The sequence below is a fragment of the Melospiza melodia genome, unplaced genomic scaffold (genome assembly GCF_035770615.1).
Source record: "Melospiza melodia melodia isolate bMelMel2 unplaced genomic scaffold, bMelMel2.pri scaffold_145, whole genome shotgun sequence".
Taxonomy (NCBI): Eukaryota; Metazoa; Chordata; class Aves; order Passeriformes; family Passerellidae; genus Melospiza; species Melospiza melodia.
Genome location: NW_026948511.1, coordinates 149,641 through 169,050, shown reverse-complemented (window position 1 = coordinate 169,050; position 19,410 = coordinate 149,641). Strand labels below are relative to the sequence as shown.

The following is a 19,410-nucleotide window of genomic DNA, read 5'->3' as shown; positions in this document are numbered from 1 at the left end:
CCCCAAAAATGGAAATTTGCCCCCAAAAATGGGGAAAAATCCCAGAAAAATCGGAAAAAAATGGGGGAAAATCCCGTAAAAATCGGAAAAAAATGGGGGAAAATGCCAGAAAAATCAGAAAAAAAAAAAAGGGAAAAATCCCAGAAAGTCCCAAAATCCCAGAAAGTGCCAGAAAATGCCAACTCCCCGCTCTCAGTCCCTCCTGAGGTTCTTCAGCCGCTCCTCCAGGTCGGCGTCGGCGTCGGGGAAAAATGGGAAAAATCCCAGAAAAATCGGGAAAAGAAAAAGGGAAAATCCCAGAAAAATCAGAAAAAATCGGGAAAAATCCCAGAGAAATCGGAAAAAATCCGGGAAAAATCCCAGAAAATCGGAAAAAAAAGGAGGAAAATCCCAAATAAAAGGGGTCAGACTTTGGGGTGCTGGAGACCTAAAAATCCCCCCAAAAATCAGAATAAAGGGGCAAAATCTCCCATCTGGGGTCGCCAAAATGCCAAAAAATTCCCAAAAAATTCCAAAATGGGGGAAAAATCCTAAATAAAGGGGGTCAGACTTCGGGGGGTTCCCAGGAGAATTTGGAATAAAGGGGGAAAATGTTCCCTATCTGGATCGCCAAAAAATCAGAAAAATCGAAAAAAATTGGGAAAAATCGGAAAAAATCCGGGAAAAATCCAGAAAATTGGAAAAAAATGGGGAAAAATCCCAGAAAAATCGGAAAAAAAAACGGGAAAAATCGGGAAAAAACCAGGAAAAATCCCAGAAAAATCGGAAAAAAATCGGGAAAAATCCCAGAAAATCGGAAAAAAATGGGGAAAATCCCAGAAAAATCGGAAAAAAAATGGGAAAAATCCCAGAAAGTCCAAAAATCCCAGAAAGTGCCAGAAAATCCCCAAATCCCCGCTCTCAGTCCCTCCTGAGGTTCTTCAGCCGCTCCTCCAGGTCGGCGTCGGCGTCGGCCAAAGCGGCCGCGGCTCCCTCGGCCCCCCCGCGCCCCTCCCCCGCCGCCAGCGAGCCCCCGGGGGCCGGCAGCGCTGGGGACGGACGGACGGACGGACAGGGACGGAGGGACGGACAGAGGGACGGTCAGGGCGGGAGAAACGCGGAGGAGTCCCAGGAAAATCAACCCGAATCCCAATGAAATCCCCGCCCAGATTAACCCAAATCCACCCAGATTATCCCAAATCCCACCCAGATTATCCCAAATCCCATTAACCCCAAATCCCTCCCAGATTATCCCAAAATCCCACCCAGATTATCCCAAATCCCCAAAAAATCCCACCCAGATTATCCCAAATCCCATTAACCCCAAATCCCACCCAGATTATCCCAAATCCCTCCCAGATTATCCCAAATCCCAAAAAATCCCACCCAGATTATCCCAAAATCCCTCCCAGATTATCCCAAATCCCACCCAGATTATCCCAAATCCCAAAAAATCCCACCCAGATTAACCCCAAATCCCACCCAGATTATCCCAAATCCACCCAGATTATCCCAAAATCCTCCAGATTATCCCAAATCCAAAAATCCCACCAGATTATCCCAAATCCCACCCAGATTATCCCAAATCCCACCCAGATTATCCAAATCCCCTCCCAGTATATCTCAAAATCCCAAAAAATCCCACCCAGATTATCCCAAATCCCCAAAAAATCCCACCCAGATTAACCCCAAATCCCTCCCAGATTATCCCAAAATCCCTCCCAGATTATCCCAAATCCCCAAAAATCCCACCCAGATTATCCCAAATCCCCACCCAGATTAACCTCAAATCCCACCCAGATTATCCCAAATCCCCAAAAAATCCCACCCAGATTATCCCAAATCCCACCCAGATTATCCCAAATCCCCACCCAGATTAACCTCAAATCCCACCCAGATTATCCCAAATCCCCAAAAAATCCCACCCAGATTATCCCAAAATCCCTCCCAGATTATCCCAAATCCCACCCAGATATCCCAAATCCCTCCCAGATTATCCCAAAATCCCACCCAGATTATCCCAAATCCCCAAAAATCCCACCCAGATTATTCAAATCCCTCCCAGATTATCCCAAAATCCCATTAACCCAAATCCCACCCAGATTATCCAAATCCCAATAAAATGAACACAAATCCCAATGAAATGAACCCAAATCACAATAAAATGAACCCCAATCCCAATAAAATGAACCCCAATCCCAATAAAATGAACCCCAATCCCAATAAAATGAACCCCAATCCCAATAAAATGAACCCAAATCCCACCCAGATTATCCCAAATCCCATTAACCACAAATCCCACCCAGATTAACCCCAAATCCCACCCAGATTAACCCCCAAAAATCCAAACCAGATTTTCCCAAACCCCAAAACAATAACACCAAAATGATCCCAAAATCCAACAAAATGAACCCGAATCCCAATGAAATGAACCCAAATCCCAACAAAATGAACACAAATCCCACCCAGATTATCTCAAAATCCCATTAACCCAAATCCCACCCAGATTATCCCAAATGCCACAAAATCCCTCCCAGATTAACCCCCAGCAAATCCCAAAGAAATGAACCCAAATCCCAACAAAATGAACCCAAATCCCAATAAAATGAACCCCAATCCCAATAAAATGAACACAAATCCCCCAAAATGAACCCAAATCCCAATAAAATGAACCCCAATCCCAATAAAATGAACACAAATCCCAACAAAATGAACACAAATCCCAATAAAATGAACCCAAATCCCAACAAATGAACACAAATCCCAATAAAATGAACCCCAATCCAATAAAATGAACCCAAATCCCACCCAGATTATCCAAATCCCATTAAACCCCAAATCTCACCAGATTAACCCCAAAATCCATTAACCACAAATCCCACCCAGATTAACCCCAAATCCCACCCAGATTAACCCCCAAAAAATCCAAACCAGATTTTCCCAAACCCCAAAACAATAACACCAAAATGATCCCAAATCCCAACAAAATGAACCCGAATCCAATGAAATGAACCCAAATCCCAATAAAATGAACCCAAATCCCAACCAAATGAACCCAAATCCCAATAAAATGAACCCAAATCCCAACAAAATGAACCCGAATCCCAATGAAATGAACCCAAATCCCAATAAAATGAACCCCAATCCCACCCAGATTATCCCAAATCCCCAAAACATCCCTCCCAGATTAACCCCAAATCCCACCCAGATTATCCCAAATCCCAATAAAATGAACCCAAATCCCAATAAAATGAACCCAAATCCCAATAAAATGAACCAAAATCCCACCCAGATTATCCCAAATCCCACAAAATCGCCGCCCAAATTAACCCAAAACCCCACCCAGATTATCCCAAATCCCATTAACCCCAAATTCCACCCAGATTAACCCAAATCCCACCCAGATTAACCCCCAAAAAATCCAAATCCCCCCAAATCCCCCAAAATCCCCCAAATCCCCCAAATCCCCCAATCCCCCAAATTCCCCGAATCCCCAAAATCCCCCCAAATCCCCAAAATCCCCCAAAATCCCCCCGAATCCCCCCCAAATCCCCCAATCCCCAAATCCCCAAATCCCCCAAAATCCGAAATCCCCAAATTCCCAAATCCCCGAACCCCCCAAAATCCCCCCAAAATCCCCCAAATCCCCAAAATCCCCCCGAATCCCCCAAAATCCCCCCAAAATCCCCCTGAATCCCCCAAATCCCCACAAAATCTCCCCAAAATCCCCCCAAATTCCCCGAATCCCCCAAATCCCCCAAATCCCCAAATCCCCCAAATCCCCCCAAATCCCCAAATCCCCAAATCCCCAAATCCCACCGAAATCCCACAATCCCCCAAACCCCCCAAATCCCAAATCCCCCAAATCCCCAAATCCCACCGAAATCCCCCGAATCCCCCAAATCCCAAATCCCCCAAATCCCCCAAATCCCCAAATCCCCCCAAATCCCCAAATCCCCCCAATCCCCAAATCCCCAAATCCCCCAAATCCCCAAATCCCCCCAAATCCCCCAAATCCCCCAAATCCCCCAAATCCCCCAAATCCCCAAATCCCAAATCCCCCAAATCCCCAAATCCCCAAATCCCCCAAATCCCCCAAATCCCCCAAATCCCCAAATCCCAAATCCCCCAAATCCCCCAAAATCCCCCAATCCCCAAACCCCCCAAATCCCCAAATCCCCCAAATCCCCAAATCCCCCCAAATCCCCCAAAATCCCCAAATCCCCCAAATCCCCAAATCCCCCAAATCCCCCAAATCCCCCCAAATCCCCCCAAAATCCCCAATCCCCCAAATCCCCCAAATCCCCCCAAATCCCCAAATCCCCCCAAAATCCCCAAATCCCCCAAATCCCCCAATCCCCCCAAAATCCCCAAATCCCCCAAATCCCCAAATCCCCTAAATCCCCAAATCCCCAAATCCCCAAATCCCCCAAATCCCCCCAAATCCCCCAAATCCCCCCAAATCCCCAAATCCCCCAAATCCCCAAATCCCCCCAAATCCCCCAAATCCCCAAATCCCCCAAATCCCCAAATCCCCCCAAACCCCCCAAATCCCCAAATCCCCCAAATCCCCCCGAATCCCCAAATCCCCAAATCCCCCAAAATCCGAAATCCCCGAACCCCCCCAAAATCCCCCCAAAATCCCCCCAAATTCCCCCAAAATCCCCCTGAAATCCCCCAAAATCTCCTGCAATCCCCCCAAATCCCCCAAAATCCCCTCGACTCCCCTCAAAATCCCCCCAAAATCCCCTGAATCCTCCCAAATCCCCTAAAATCCCCCCAAATCCCCACAAAATCTCCTGCAATCCCCCCAATCCCCAAAATCCCCTCGACTCCCCTCAAAATCCCCCCAAAATCCCCCTGAATCCTCCCAAATCCCCTAAAATCCCCCAAATCCCCACAAAATCTCCCCTTCCCCCAAATTCCCCCAAATCCCCCCAAATCCCCAAATCCCCAAATCCCCCCAAATCCCCAAATCCCCCCAAATCCCCAAATCCCCCAAATCCCCAAAATCCCCCCGAATCCCCAGATCCCCCCAAAATCCCCCCGCGCTCACTGGCCAGCTCCTCGGTCAGGTTCAGCCCCAGCTCGTCCAGAACCTGCGACACCACGGCGTCACTGGGGAGAGAGCGGGACACTGGGATGGACTGGGATATACTGGGATGGACTGGGATATACTGGGATATACTGGGATATACTGGGATATACTGGGATATACTGGGACACCACGGCGTCACTGGGGAGAGAGTGGGACACTGGGATAAACTGGGATATACTGGGATGGACTGGGATATACTGGGATATACTGGGATATACCGGGATAAACTGGGATATACTGGGATATACTGGGATATACTGGGATATACTGGGTTATACTGGGATATACTGGGATATACTGGGGTAAACTGGGATATACTGGGATGGACTGGGATATACTGGGATATACTGGGGTATACTGGGATATACTGGGATATACTGGGGTAAACTGGGATATACTGGGATATACTGGGATATACTGGGATATACTGGGATATACTGGGATATACTGGGGTATACTGGGATATACTGGGATATACTGGGATATACTGGGATATACTGGGGTATACTGGGATATACTGGGATGGACTGGGATATACTGGGATATACTGGGGTAAACTGGGATATACTGGGACACCACGGCGTCACTGGGGAGAGAGTGGGACACTGGGATAAACTGGGATATACTGGGATGGACTGGGATATACTGGGATATACTGGGATATACTGGGATATACTGGGGTATACTGGGATATACTGGGACACCACGGCGTCACTGGGGACACAGCGGGACATGGGATGGACTGGGATGGACTGGGATGGACTGGGATGGACTGGGATATACTGGGATATACTGGGGTATACTGGGATGGACTGGGATATACTGGGATATACTGGGGTATACTGGGGTATACTGGGAGGGACTGAGATATACTGGGATGGACTGGGAGGGACTGGGATGGACTGGGATAAACTGGGATAGACTGGGATAAACTGGGATGGACTGGGATAAACTGGGATGGACTGGGATGGACTGGGATAAACTCGGATGGACTGGGATGGACTGGGATAAACTGGGATAGACTGGGATAAACTGGGATGGACTGGGATGGACTGGGATAAACTGGGATAGACTGGGATAAACTGGGATAAACTGGGATGGACTGGGATAAACTGGGAGGGACTGGGATGGACTGGGATAAACTGGGATAGACTGGGATAAACTGGGATGGACTGGGAGGGACTGGGATGGAGTGGGATAAACTGGGAGGGACTGGGGTATACTGGGAGGGACTGGGATATACTGGGATGGACTGGGGTATACTGGGATGGACTGGGATGGACTGGGAGGGACTGGGATAAACTGGATGGACTGGGATGGGATACGGGGACCTGAGACACTGCGGCTTCACTGGGGAGAGAAACTGGGACGGACTGGGATGGACTGGGACGGACTGGGACAGACTGGGACAGACGGGGACAGACGGGGACAGACGGGGACCCACTCCATCCCCGTGTCCCCCAGCTGTCCTCAGGCTCTGTCCACCAGCTGTCCCCAGGTGTGTCCCCATGTCCCCCCATGTCCCCAGGTGTCCCCATGTCCCCCCATGTCCCCAGGTGTGTCCCCATGTCCCCCCCAGGTGTCCCCAGGTGTGTCCCCATGTCCCCCCATGTCCCCCCAGGTGTGTCCCCATGTCCCCCCATGTCCCCCAGGTGTCCCCAGGTGTGTCCCCATGTCCCCCCAGGTGTGTCCCCATGTCCCCCCATGTCCCCAGGTGTCCCCATGTCCCCCCCAGCTGTCCCCAGGTGTGTCCCCATGTCCCCCCATGTCCCCCAGGTGTGTCCCCATGTCCCCCCATGTCCCCCAGGTGTCCCCAGGTGTGTCCCCATGTCCCCCCATGTCCCCCCATGTCCCCCCAGGTGTGTCCCCATGTCCCCAGGTGTCCCCATGTCCCCCCATGTCCCCCCAGGTGTCCCCACCTCTCGTCCTCGTCGTCCTCGTCCCCGAGGGCGTCGTCGATGGCGTCGTTCATCAGCTCCTCCTTCATGTCCATCAGCTCCGACTGCTTCTGGAACTCCTGCAGGATGCGCTGGATCTGGGGCAGCTTCAGCTGGGGACAGAGGGGACAGTGGGGACATGGGGACATGGGGACATGGGGACAGTGGGGACAGAGGGGACAGTGGGGACAGCGGGGACAGTGGGGACATGGGGACAGTGGGGACAGTAGGGACAGTGGGGACAGTGGGGACAGTGGGGACATGGGGACAGCAGGGGACATTGGGGACAGTGGGGACAGCGGGGACAGCGGGGACAGTGGGGACAGTGGGGACATGGGGACAGTGGGGACATGGGGACAGTGGGGACATGGGACAGTGGGGACATTGGGGACATTGGGGACAGTGGGGACAGTGGGGACAGTGGGGACATGGGGACAGAGGGGACAGTGGGGACACTGGGGACAGTGGGGACATGGGGACAGTGGGGACAGTGGGGACAGTGGGGACACTGGGGACAGTGGGGACAGTGGGGACATTGGGGTGTTGGGGACATTGGGGACAGTGGGGACAATGGGGACATGGGGACATTGGGGACATTGGGGTGTTGGGGACATTGGGGACATTGGGGACATTGGGGACACTGGGGACATTGGGGACAGTGGGGACAGTGGGGACACTGGGGACAGTGGGGACAGTGGGGACACTGGGGACATTGGGGACACTGGGGACAGTGGGGACATTGGGGACAGTGGGGACAGTGGGGACAGTGGGGACATTGGGGACAGTGGGGACAGTGGGGTGTTGGGGACATTGGGGACATTGGGGACATTGGGGACAGTGGGGACATTGGGGACACTGGGGACATTGGGGACAGTGGGGACATTGAGGTGTTGGGGACAGTGGGGACAGTGGGGACACTGGGGACAGTGGGGACAGTGGGGACAGTGGGGACATTGGGGTGTTGGGGACAGTGGGGACATTGGGGACATTGGGGCACAGCCAGCCCCCAGTGCTTCTGGAACTCCTGCAGGATCCTCTGGATCTGCAGCAGCTTCAGGTGGGGACATTGGGGACATTGGGGACATTGGGGACATTGGAGACGTCGGGGACACTGAGGCACACACAGTGGCAGCAGGGACAACAAGGGGACACTGGGGACAATGGGGACACGGAGGGGACACCGGGGTGACCGCTGGGACAGCGGCGGCAACGGGGACAGCCCGGTGACATCAGCGCCACCACTTGTGACAGGGGCGTCACCGCGACCCGAGCGACCACGGGTGACAGAGGTGACACGGGTGACACAGGGACACGGAGTGATGGACAGGTGACGCAGTGACACGTGGTGACACACACAGAATGACACACAGTGACACACAATGACACACAGCGACACACACAGAATGACACACAGTGACACACAGGTGACACACACAGAATGACACACAGTGACACAGTGACACACACAGTGACACACACAGTGACACACAGCGACACACACAGAATGACACACGGTGACACACACAGAATGACACATGGTGACACACACAGAATGACACATGGTGACACAGAATGACACACAGGTGACACAGACAGAATGACACAGACAGAATGACACACGGTGACACACACAGGGACACACAGTGACACACAGTGACACACAGAATGACACACAGTGACACACACAGAATGACACACACAGAATGACACACAGTGACACACACAGAATGACACACACAGAATGACACACGGTGACACACACAGAATGACACACACAGAATGACACACGGTGACACACACAGAATGACACACGGTGACACAGAATGACACACAGGTGACACACACAGAATGACACAGACAGAATGACACACAGTGACACACAGTGACACACACAGAATGACACACAGTGACACACAGTGACACACAGTGACACACAGTGACACACACAGAATGACACACGGTGACACACAGTGACACACAGTGACACACAGTGACACACACAGAATGACACACACAGAATGACACACACAGAATGACACACACAGTGACACACAATGACACACAGTGACACACACAGAATGACACACAGTGACACACGGTGACACACACAGAATGACACACACACAGAATGACACACAGTGACACACAATGACACACAGTGACACACACAGAATGACACACGGTGACACACAGGTGACACACAGTGACACACACAGAATGACACACAGTGACACACAGTGACACACACGGAATGACACACAGTGACACATGGTGACACACAGTGACACACAGAGAATGACACACAGTGACACACAGTGACACACAGAGAATGACACACAGTGACACACGGTGACACACACAGAATGACACACAGTGACACAGAACGACACACGGTGACACAGAACGACACGCGGTGACACGCGTGCGACGCTCACCTGCCGGTTCATGGTGGCCATGGCCCGCGTGACGCCCCTCATGGCGGTGGCCATGGCGCTGTGCGAGCGCAGCGTCTGCACCCGCAGCGCCACGCCCTGCACGTTGGCCCGCATGGCCATGAACTTGCGCTCGTAGCGCCGCGTGCGCACCAGGTCCTTGGCCAGCACCCGCACGGCGTCCTGGGGACACGGGGACAGCGTTGGGGACAGGGGGACAGCAGGGTTAGGGACACTGTTTGGGACACGGGGACACAGCCATGAACTCGCGCTCGTAGCGCCGCGTGCGCACCAGGGCCTTGGCCAGCACCCGCACGGCGTCCTGGGGACACGGGGACAGCGTTGGGGACACAGGGACAGCGTTGGGGACACAGGGACACAGGGGACAGCGTTGGGGACACGGGGACACGGGGACACGGGGACACAGGGAACAGCAGGGTTAGGGACACAGGGACACGGGGACACGGGGACACAGGGAACAGCAGGGTTAGGGACACAGGGACACGGGGACACGGGGACACAGGGAACAGCAGGGTTAGGGACACTGTTTGGGACACGGGGACACAGGGGACACAGGGACACAGGGACACAGGGGACAGCAGGGTTAGGGACACTGTTTGGGACACGGGGACACAGCCGTGAACTCGCGCTCGCAGCGCCGCGTGCGCACCAGGTCCTTGGCCAGCACCCGCACGGCGTCCTGGGGACACGGGGACAGCGTTGGGGACACAGGGACAGCGTTGGGGACACGGGGACAGCGTTGGGGACACAGGGACACAGGGGACAGCAGGGTTAGGGACACTGTTTGGGACACGGGGACACAGGGGACACAGGGACACAGGGACACAGGGACACAGCCATGAACTTGCGCTCGTAGCGCCGCGTGCGCACCAGGTCCTTGGCCAGCACCCGCACGGCGTCCTGGGGACACGGGGACAGCGTTGGGGACACGGGGGACAGCGTTGGGGACACGGGGACAGCGTTGGGGACACGGGGACAGCGCTGGGGACACGGGGACAGCGTTGGGGACAGGGGGACACGGGGAACAGCAGGGTTAGGGACACAGGGACACGGGGACACAGCCGTGAACTTGCGCTCGCAGCGCCGCGTGCGCACCAGGGCCTTGGCCAGCACCCGCACGGCGTCCTGGGGACACGGGGACACCGTTGGGGACACGGGGACAGCGTTGGGGACACGGGGACAGCGTTGGGGACACGGGGACAGCGTTGGGGACATGGGGACACGGGGAACAGCAGGGTTAGGGACACTGTTTGGGACACGGGGACACAGCCATGAACTTGCGCTCGTAGCGCCGCGTGCGCACCAGGTCCTTGGCCAGCACCCGCACGGCGTCCTGGGGACACGGGGACACAGGGACAGCGTTGGGGACACGGGGACAGCGCTGGGGACACGGGGACAGCGTTGGGGACACGGGGACAGCGTTGGGGACACGGGGACAGCGTTGGGGACACGGGGACAGTGTTGGGGACACAGGGGACAGCGTTGGGGACATGGGGACACAGGGGACAGCAGGGTTAGGGACACTGTTGGGGACACGGGGACACAGCGATGAACTCGCGCTCGCAGCGCCGCGTGCGCACCAGGTCCTTGGCCAGCACCCGCACGGCGTCCTGGGGACACCAAGGGACACAGGGGACACTGTTAGGGACACAGGGGACACCAAGGGACACAGGGGACAGCAGGGTTAGGGACACAGGGGACACCAAGGGACACAGGGGACAGCAGGGTTAGGGACACAGGGGACACCAAGGGACACAGGGGACAGCAGGGTTAGGGACACAGGGGACACTGTTAGGGACACAGGGGACAGCAGAGGACAGCAGGGACAGGGACAGCGTCCTGGGGACAGCAGGGACAGGGTTAGGGACGGGGTTAGGGGCATGGGGACAGCGTCTTGGGGACACAGGTGACAGCAAGGACATGGTTAGGGACACAGAAGGCACAGGGACAGGGACACGGGGACAGGGACACGGGGACAGGGACACAGGGGACAGGGACACAGGGGACAGCAAGGACATGGTTAGGGACACAGAAGGGACAGGGACAGGGACACGGGGACAGGGACACGGGGGACAGCAGAGACAGCGTTAGGGACAGGGACACAGGGACAGCAGGGGACAGTCGTCAGGGTTAGGGACAGGGACGTGAGGACAGCGTCCTGGGGACATGGAGACACCGTTAGGGACATGGGGACAACAGGGGACAGCGTCCTGGGGACACGGGGGACAGGGACAGGGACAGGCAGAGGGACAGAGAAGACAGAATTAGGGACAGGGACACAGGGGACACAGGGACAGGGACAGGGAGAGTGTCCTGGGGACACAGGGACACAGTTAGGGACAGGGACAGGGGGACAGGGACAGCATCAGGGACATGGGGACAACGTCCTGGAGACACAGGGGACACAAGGGATCAGGGTTAGGGACAAGGACAACATTCTGGGGACACGGGGGACAGGGACAGGGACAGAGGGGACAGCAGGGACAGTGTCAGAGACATGGGGACAGGGACAGGGACAGAGGGGACAGCAGGGACAGGGACAGTGTCAGAGACATGGGGACAGGGGACAGGGACAGGGACAGGGACAGGGACAGCGTCCTGGGGACAGCAGGAAGAGCAGGGACCAGGTTAGGGACAGGGGACACAGGGGACACAGGGGACACAGGGGACACAGGGGACACAGGGGACAGGGTCAGGGACACCAGGACAGTGTCCTGGGGAAGGGGACAGAGAGGACAGGTCAGGGACAGGGGAGAGTGTCCTGGGGACAGCAGGGGACACAGGTGACAGCATCAGGGACATGGGGACAGCCTGCTGGGGACACAGGGGACAGCATCAGGGACAGTGTCCTGAGGGGACAGGGGACACCGAGGACAGGATTAGGGACATGGTGACAGGGTCCTGGGGACAGGGGACACAGGGAACAGGGACAGGGACAAGGACAGCGTCCTGGGGACAGCAGGAACAGCAGGGACAGGGTTAGGGACAGGGGACACAGGGACACAGGGACACAGGGACACAGGGACACAGGGACACAAGGGACAGGGTTAGGGACACAGGGACACAGGGACACAAGGGACACAAGGACACAGGGGACAGCAGGGACAAGGTTAGGGACACAGGGACACAGGGGACAGGGTTAGGGACACAGGGACACAGGGACACAGGGACACAGGGACACAGGGACACAGGGACACAGGGGACAGGGTTAGGGACACAGGGACAGCATCCTGGGGACAGCAGGAACAGCAGGGACAGGGTTAGGGACACAGGGACACAGGGACACAGGGACACAAGGACACAGGGACACAGGGGACAGGGTTAGGGACACAGGGACAGCATCCTGGGGACAACAAGGGACAGCAGGGACAGGGTTGGGGACAGGGGACAGGGACAGCGTCAGGGACAGCGGGGACATCGCCAGGGACGCGCAGGGACAGTGAGGGGACCTCACGGGGACATCGAGGGGACATCAAGGGGACATCCCCTGGTCCCTCCATGTCCCCAGGGCCCCTCTGTGTCCCTTGTCCCCAATCCCCTCCCAGCCACCACCTCCCCTCTGACCTCACTGTCCCCTCTGTGTCCCCTCTGGCCCCACTGACCACCTGGCCCTGCTGTCCCCAGTGTCCCCAACGTCCCCAGGTCCCCTCTCACATCTGGCCCTGCTGTCCCCAATGTCCCCAACGTCCCCAGGTCCCCTCTCACATCTGGCCCTGCTGTCCCCAATGTCCCCAATGTCCCCTCTGATCATCTGTCCCTGCTGTCCCCAATGTCCCCAACGTCCCCATGTCCCCTCTGATCATCTGTCCCTGCTGTCCCCTCAGTGTCCCCAGTGTCCCCTCTCACCATCTGTCCCTGCCATGTCCCCCCAATGTCCCCAAATGTCCCCAGTGTCCCCCCCAATGTCCCAAATGTCCCCAAATGTCCCCTATGACCATCTGGCCCTGCTGTCCCCCCAGTGTCCCCTCTGACCATCTGTCCCCAGTGTCCCCAGTGTCCCCAGATGTCTCCAAACGTCCCCAATGTCCCCAAAGTCTCCTCTCATCATCCGGCCCTGTCATGTCCCACCAACGTCCCCAATGTCCCCACTGACCATCTGTCCCCAGTGTCCCCAATGTCCCCAACGCCCCCCAGTGTCCCCACTGTCCCCGGTGTCCCCTCTGTCCCCACTATCCCCTCAGTGTCCCCTCTGACCCTCTGTCCCCAATGTCCCCTCAGTGTCCCCCAATGTCCCCAGCGTCCCCCCTGACCATCTGTCCCCAATGTCCCCACTGTCCCCTCTGACCATCTGTCCCCAGTGTCCCCAGTGTCCCCTCTGTCCCCTCAGTGTGCCCCCTGACCATCTGTCCCCAATGTCCCCAATGCCCCCCAGTGTCCCCAAATGTCCCCAGCATCCCCCCTGACCATCTGTCCCCAGTGTCCCCTCTGTCCCCAATGTCCCCACTGACCATCTGTCCCCAGTGTCCCCAATGTCCTCAACGCCCCCCAGTGTCCCCACTGTCCCCAGTGTCCCCTCTGTCCCCACTATCCCCTCAGTGTCCCCTCTGACCCTCTGTCCCCAATGTCCCCTCAGTGTCCCCCAATGTCCCCAGTGTCCCCTCTGTCCCCACTATCCCCCCAATGTCCCCACTGTCCCCTCTGACCATCTGTCCCCAATGCCCCCCAGTGTCCCCAGTGTCCCCAGCGTCCCCCCTGACCATCTGTCCCCAGTGTCCCCTCTGTCCCCAATGTCCCCTCTGACCATCTGTCCCCAATGTCCCCTCTGACCATCTGTCCCCAATGTCCCCAATGCCCCCCAGTGTCCCCAAATGTCCCCAGCGTCCCCCCTGACCATCTGTCCCCACTGTCCCCAGTGTCCCCTCTGTCCCCAGTGTCCCCTGACCATCTGGCCCTGCTTGGCCATTTTCTTGATGTCCACGATGATTTTCTTCTCCTGCGCCTCGAGCTTCTGCCGCTCCCGCTCCAGCTCCCGCACGGCGCGGGCCAGGGCGCGCTGGTTCTGCCGGAGCAGCTCCTCCGGGGAGCGCCTGCGCCCGAACAGCAGCTCCATGGGACCCTGGGGACACTGGGGACATTGGGGACACCCATCAGAGTGAGCACAGTGACACACAGTGACACACGGTGACACACGGTGACACACGGTGACAGTGACAGCCAGGGCCAGGGCGCGCTGGTTCTGCCGGAGCAGCTCCTCCGGGGAGCGCCTGTGCCCAAACAGCAGCTCCATGGGACACCTGGGGACACTGGGGACACACGGTGACACACGGTGACACACGGTGACACACAGGGACAGTGACACACAGTGACAGTGACAGCCAGGGCCAGGGCGCGCTGGTTCTGCCGGAGCAGCTCCTCCGGGGAGCGCCTGCGCCCGAACAGCAGCTCCATGGCACCCTGGGGACATTGGGGACACACAGTGACACACGGTGACACACGGTGACACACGGTGACACACAGTGACAGTGACACACAGTGACACACAGGGACACACAGGGACAGTGACAGCCAGGGCCAGGGCGCGCTGGTTCTGCCGGAGCAGCTCCTCCGGGGAGCGCCTGCGCCCGAACAGCAGCTCCATGGGACACCTGGGGACACTGGGGACATCGGGGACACATGGGGACACCCATCAGAGTGAGCACAGTGACACACAGTGACACACGGTGACACACAGGGACACACGGTGACACACAGGGACACACAGGGACACACGGTGACACACGGTGACACACAGGGACACAGAGGGACACACAGTGACAGTGACACACAGGAACACACAGGGACACACAGGAACACACAGGGACACACAGGGACAGTGACACACGGTGACACACAGTGACACACAGTGACACACAGGGACACACGGTGACAGTGACACACGGTGACACACAGTGACACATGGTGACACACGGTGACACACAGGGACACAGAGGGACACACAGTGACACACAGTGACACACAGTGACAGTGACACACAGGAACACACAGGGACAGTGACACACAGTGACACACAGTGACAGTGACACATAGGAACACACAGGAACACACAGGGACACACAGTGACACACAGGGACACACAGGGACAGTGACACACAGTGACACACAGTGACACACAGGGACACACAGTGACACACAGGAACACACAGGAACACACAGTGACACACAGGGACACACAGGGACACACAGGGACAGTGACACACAGGGACACACAGTGACACACAGGGACACACAGTGACACCCAGGGACACACAGTGACACACGGTGACACACGGTGACACATGGTGACACACGGTGACACACAGTGACAGTGACACCCAGGGCCAGGGCGCGCTGGCTCTGCCACAGCAGCTCCAGGGGACATGGGGACACCTGGGGACACTGGGGACAGCAATGGGACACTGGTGGGACATTGGGGACACTGGGGACACCGAAGGGACACTGCTAGGACATTGGGGACACTGGTGACACACTGGGGACAGCGGTGGCACACAGCCCAGGGCACACTGGTTATGGCACAGGTGCTCCATGAGACACGGGGACACCTGGGGACACTGGGGACAGCAATGGGACACTGGGGACATCAGTGACACACTGGGGACACTGACGGGACACTGGGGACAGCAATGGGACACTGGGGACATCAGTGACACATTGGGGACACTGACGGGACACTGGGGACAGTGGGGACAGCAATGGGACACTGGGGACATTGGGGACACTGACGGGACACTGGGGACAGCAATGGGACACTGGGGACATCAGTGACACACTGGGGACACTGATGGGACCCTGGGGACAGCAATGGGACACTGGGGACAGTGGGGACATCAGTGGCACATGGGGACAGTGATGGCACACAGCCCCGCCCCTCCTGGCTCTGCCACAGCGGCTCCAGGGGACACTGGGGACAGCCATGGGACAGCAAAGGGACACTGGGGACACTGATGGCACACTGGGGACACTGGGGACACACTGGTGACACACTGGGGACAGCGGTGGCACACAGCCCAGGGCGCGCTGGTTCTGCCACAGGTGCTCCATGAGACACGGGGACACCTGGGGACACTGGGGACACTGGGGACAGCAATGGGACACTGGGGACATCAGTGACACATTGGGAACACTGACGGGACACTGGGGACACTGGGGACAGCAATGGGACACTGGGGACATCAGTGACACACTGGGGACACTGACGGGACACTGGGGACAGCAATGGGACACTGGGGACATCAGTGACACACTGGGGACACTGACGGGACACTGGGGACACTGGGGACAGTGGGGACATCAGTGGCACATTGGGGACAGTGACGGGACACTGGGGACAGCAATGGGACACTGGGGACAGTGGGGACATCAGTGACACATTGGGGACACTGACGGGACACTGGTGGGCCATTGGGGACACTGGGGACAGCAATGGCACACGGTTCAGGGCACGCTGCTTCTGCTGCAGGTGCTCCAGGGGGACACTGGGGACACCTGGGGACACTGATGGGACACTGGGGACACCTGGGGACACCTGGGGACACTGATGGGACACTGATGGGACACTGGGGACACCTGGGGACACCTGGGGGCACTGATGGGACACTGGGGACACCTGGGGACACCTGGGGGCACTGATGGGACACTGGGGACACTGGGGACACCTGGGGACACTGATGGGACACTGGGGACACCTGGGGACACTGATGGGACACTGATGGGACACTGGGGACACTGATGGGACCTTGGGGACACCAGTGGGACACCTGTGTGACGTTGGGGACAGCACTGGGGGGACACCGGGGCGTGGCAGCACCTGGAGATGGGGACAGGGAGGGGACACGGGGACAGGGGGAGGTGACACCGGCCCGGGAGGGGACACGGGGTGGTGACACACGGGGACGGGGAGGGGACAGGGAGGCGGCACAGGGGGACAGGGAGTGACACAGGGACACCGAGGGGACAGGAGGTGGCACAGGGGGACACGGAGGGGACAGGGAGGGACACGAAAGTGACACACAGGGACTCGGAGGTGACACAGAGATGGCACGGGGGGACTCGGAGGTGACACGGCCCCGGGGAGGTGACACCTGAGGGGACACAGGGGGACACAGGGATGAGGAGGCGACAGGGAGGGGACAGGGAAGGGACACAGAGGGACAGGAGGGTGGCACACGGTGACACACGGCGACACACGGGGACACGGAGGCGGCACAGGGGGACACGGAGGCGACACACGGCGACAGGGAGGTGGCACAGGGGGACACGGAGGCGGCACAGGGGGACACGGAGGTGGCACAGGGGGACACGGAGGTGGCACAGGGGGACACGGAGGCGGCACAGGGGGACCCGGTGGTGGCACAGGGGGACACGGAGGTGGCACAGGGGGACCCGGAGGCGGCACAGGGGGACACGGAGGTGGCACAGGGGGACACGGAGGCGGCACAGGGGGACACGGAGGTGGCACAGGGGGACACGGAGGTGCCGCACGGTGACATCGGAAATGCCGCGCCCCCCCCCGCCCCTCAGGCCCCTTCGGCCCCGCCCCGATCCCTCAGAGCGGCCCCGAGCGGCCCCCGCGCCCCTCCGGCCCTCCCGAGCCCCTAAAACTGTCCCGGAACGTCCCGGAACGTCCCCGAACGTCCCCAAATGCCCCCAAATGTCCCCAAAGGTCCCCAAAGGTCCCCAAACGTCCCCAAATGTCCCCAAAGCCCCCGAGCGCCCCCGGCCCTCACCCGGCTCCGCAGCGGCACTTCCGCAAACAATGACGTCACCGCGCTTCCGGGCACGCGACGGCGGCGCAGACGGGGGAGGAGAGAAGCATAGAGAGGGGATGGAGCGGCCACTTCCGGTACGGGAGCAGCGAGAGGAGGGGATGGAGCGGCCACTTCCGGTACGGGAGCAGCGAGAGGAGGGAATGGAGCGGCCACTTCCGGTACGGGAGCAGCGAGAGGAGCGGCCGCTCCGGCCATTTCCGGTACGGGAGCAGCGAGAGGAGGGGATGGAGCGGCCACTTCCGGTACGGGAGCAGCGAGAGGAGCGGCCGGAGCGGCCACTTCCGGTACGGGAGCAGCGAGAGGAGGGGATGGAGCGGCCACTTCCGGTACGGGAGCCGCGAGAGGAGGGGATGGAGCGGCCACTTCCGGTACGGGAGCAGCGAGAGGAGGGGATGGAGCGGCCACTTCCGGTACGGGAGCAGCGAGAGGAGCGGCCGCTCCGGCCACTTCCGGTGGGGCGACACCTGGCGGCGTGGGGGTGCGGGGAGGGTGGGAGCGACTGGGATGTACTGGGGATACTGGGATGTACTGGGATGTACTGGGATGTACTGGGAGGGGAAACTGGGGGTACTGGGAGCGCTGGGGATACTGGGATATACTGGGATATACTGGGATATACTGGGATATACTGGGAAGGGAAACTGGGATACTGGGAGTGGTGGGGATACTGGGATACACTGGGATATACTGGGAGGGGGACTGGGGACACTGGGATGTACTGGGAGGGCATACTGGGATATACTGGGATATACTGGGAGGGGGACTGGGGACACTGGGATGTACTGGGAGGGCATACTGGGATATACTGGGATATATTGGGATATACTGGGAGGGCATGCTGGGATATACTGGAAGGGGGAACTGGTCATACTGGTTATACTGGGAGGGGAACTGAGGGCACTGGGATATACTGGGAAGGGAACTGGGGGTACTGGGATATACTGGGAAGGGAACTGGGGGTACTGGGATATACTGGGAAGGGAACTGGGGGTACTGGGATATACTGGGATATACTGGGAGGGCATGCTGGGAGGGGATACTGGGAGCACTGGGAATGGGGAACTGGGGATACTGGTTTGTACTGGGAGGGGATACTGGGGTATACTGGGAATGGAACTGGGGGTACTGGCATATACTGGGATATACTGGGAGCAGAACTGGTCATACTGGTTATACTA

The 19,410-nt window shown here is 58.0% G+C and overlaps 1 protein-coding gene across 3 annotated transcripts; it reads right to left on the bottom strand.

Annotated features, from left to right (window-relative positions):
- Positions 1-422: 422 nt before the first annotated feature.
- CHMP2A (charged multivesicular body protein 2A) lies at positions 423-18,636 on the bottom strand. Of its 3 annotated transcripts, XM_063182034.1 has the most exons (6): positions 18,191-18,557; positions 14,350-14,523; positions 9,450-9,629; positions 6,997-7,094; positions 5,036-5,097; positions 423-1,028 (listed from the first exon to the last, which is right to left on the bottom strand). In XM_063182034.1, exons 1-6 carry the CDS (start codon positions 18,425-18,427, stop codon positions 901-903), a joined length of 879 nt encoding a protein of 292 aa, XP_063038104.1. In that variant the 5' UTR covers positions 18,428-18,557; the 3' UTR covers positions 423-900. The 3 variants fall into 3 exon arrangements, with proteins under 3 accessions (XP_063038104.1, XP_063038103.1, XP_063038106.1); XM_063182033.1 differs by lacking the exon at positions 18,191-18,557 and having other exon boundaries at positions 6,997-7,127; XM_063182036.1 differs by lacking the exons at positions 423-1,028; positions 5,036-5,097; positions 6,997-7,094; positions 9,450-9,629 and adding an exon at positions 9,953-10,592 and having other exon boundaries at positions 18,191-18,636.
- Between the last annotated feature and the right edge of the window lie 774 nt (positions 18,637-19,410).